This window comes from Propithecus coquereli, unplaced genomic scaffold (assembly GCF_000956105.1).
Source record: "Propithecus coquereli isolate 6110/MARCELLA unplaced genomic scaffold, Pcoq_1.0 Scaffold158, whole genome shotgun sequence".
In the NCBI taxonomy this organism is placed as follows: domain Eukaryota; kingdom Metazoa; phylum Chordata; class Mammalia; order Primates; family Indriidae; genus Propithecus; species Propithecus coquereli.
The window spans coordinates 1,849,190-1,851,096 of record NW_012140302.1 but is presented as its reverse complement, the minus strand read 5'-3'; the positions used below and the strand labels follow the sequence as shown (position 1 = coordinate 1,851,096).

The following is a 1,907-nucleotide window of genomic DNA, read 5'->3' as shown; positions in this document are numbered from 1 at the left end:
TTTTTTTTATTAGATTTCCTAATCTTTTTTCAGTGCCTTGAAAGGAATGCCCTCTGGCTGGCATCTATGGAGGAGTGTCAGAGCTGGAATCATGCCTTTCCTGAAGTGTTCTGCTTTGTTTTTTCATTACTTAAATGGAGTTCCTTCCCCACCTGACATTCAAGGTAATTTCTAATTTCTTTCAAAATGTAGGAAATGTTTGTGGTCTTTTACTCCAGCAAGTATAAAGGTAAATTGCAAAATGAAAACTGACTAAAAGTTTAGAGCATAGCTAATTGACTGTGGTGACGTACACTGTACACATTTATAGAATTAAAATGCATGTTTACGTACATACCTACTTTTATTTGGATCTTAGTAAATGTATTATTAAACTTCTGTGTAAATGTTTTTACACTTGCAAAGCACTTCTCCCATAAAGGTCTTAGTTTTGCTTTCAGTTGTTAAAATGTCCAATTATGTATTATTCATAAACAGGCTTCCTCAGATTTTATAAAGTGAAAACTGACAATTTCAAGTGATTTTCAACTTGAAACATGTATGACATTAAAATTCAGAATACCCGTAATTACACATAAACCTAATTTTAATGGGGGAATTGATTTGCTGTTTCACCGTTGTTTTCCATGTTCTGTTTTAATTCATTTCAACAAGGTGGTATAAAGGTGGACTTGATTGTACCTCTGCATTCTCACAGTGCGTGAAATTGCTCATAGGATGCCTACATAAAATGTCACTGTCTATAAGTTGACTGGTATCTCCATTCAGTTAGTTGCCCAGGTACCATATAGAATAGTTTAGGCTTCCAAATTATTTACAGTGATGATTAAAATTAGTGTTTAAGTCCATCTCTTGTGATAAAACCATCTTAGATTTCTGTATTGCTTGATAATTTTCCAAAGCACCCATACATTATTTTTATCATTTAATGTTCATAATAACACCATGAAATAGATTGAACGGGTAAACCATTTTGCAAATGGTAAAGCCGAGACACCAGAAAATTGTGACCAGTTTGCTGTAGGATTCACCTGACTCCGTTCTATCCATTGTGTCATTTTCCATGAATTCCTTCCACATGCCATCCTGTTAATGTCCTGCAAGTTATATATGTAGCAAATTTGAACTTTTTCATCATAGTTTTTTTTTTTAACTCTACTATTCCTTACTCCTATACAGGATGTACTCTTAGTTATATGCATTATTCTTTTCTTGTTCTTCATTTGCAGTTTCTGGAACAAGCCATTTTGAACATTTATGTAGCTATCTTTCCCTACCAAACAACCTCATGAGCCTTTTTCAAGAAAATAGTGAGATAATGAATTTTCTGATTGAAAGGTAATGATTATGCACTTTTCTTTATTGTACTAAATAGTTTTGTGGAACCAAACTAGTTATCACATACATGGCAGAATTCTCAAATAGTGAGCCTGGTACAATTCAATACATGTAATTCAAACTACAGTGATTAGTCTTTTTTAACTGAGAATTTGACTTTTGGGTAACGTTTTTGCCAGACTAGTGAGTAGCATAAACAGATTTGCATGGAAAGGGAATAGTAGTAGAAATGTTTATTTCCTTACATGAACCTACTTGTTAAGGACTCTGTTCCATAGATTTTTAAAGCTGAAAGAACCTTAAAGATTATCTAATCCAATGCCTACTTTATATTTGAGAAAACGGAAGTCTAGAGAAATTGACCTGTCAATCATGTCAAGTTAGTTACTGAGTTAAGGTATATGTGGTTGTCCTACCCACAGAATGGGAGAAGATATTTGCAAATCATTTATCCGGTGAGGGAATATGTATATATCCAGAACTCCTACAACTCAATTATTCAGATGACCAATAGTCACAAGAAAAGATGCCCAAAAAAAAAAAGAAAAGATGCCTAACGTCACTAATCA

At 33.4% G+C, this 1,907-nt stretch overlaps 1 protein-coding gene across 1 annotated transcript in view; it reads left to right on the top strand.

The window, feature by feature from the left end:
• Positions 1-1,907, top strand: part of UBR2 (ubiquitin protein ligase E3 component n-recognin 2) — a 195,953-nt gene that overhangs the window by 174,494 nt on the left and 19,552 nt on the right. Inside the window, 2 exon segments of the mRNA XM_012640800.1 lie at positions 34-164; positions 1,230-1,338. Of these exon segments, the coding sequence (XP_012496254.1) occupies positions 34-164; positions 1,230-1,338 (240 nt within the window).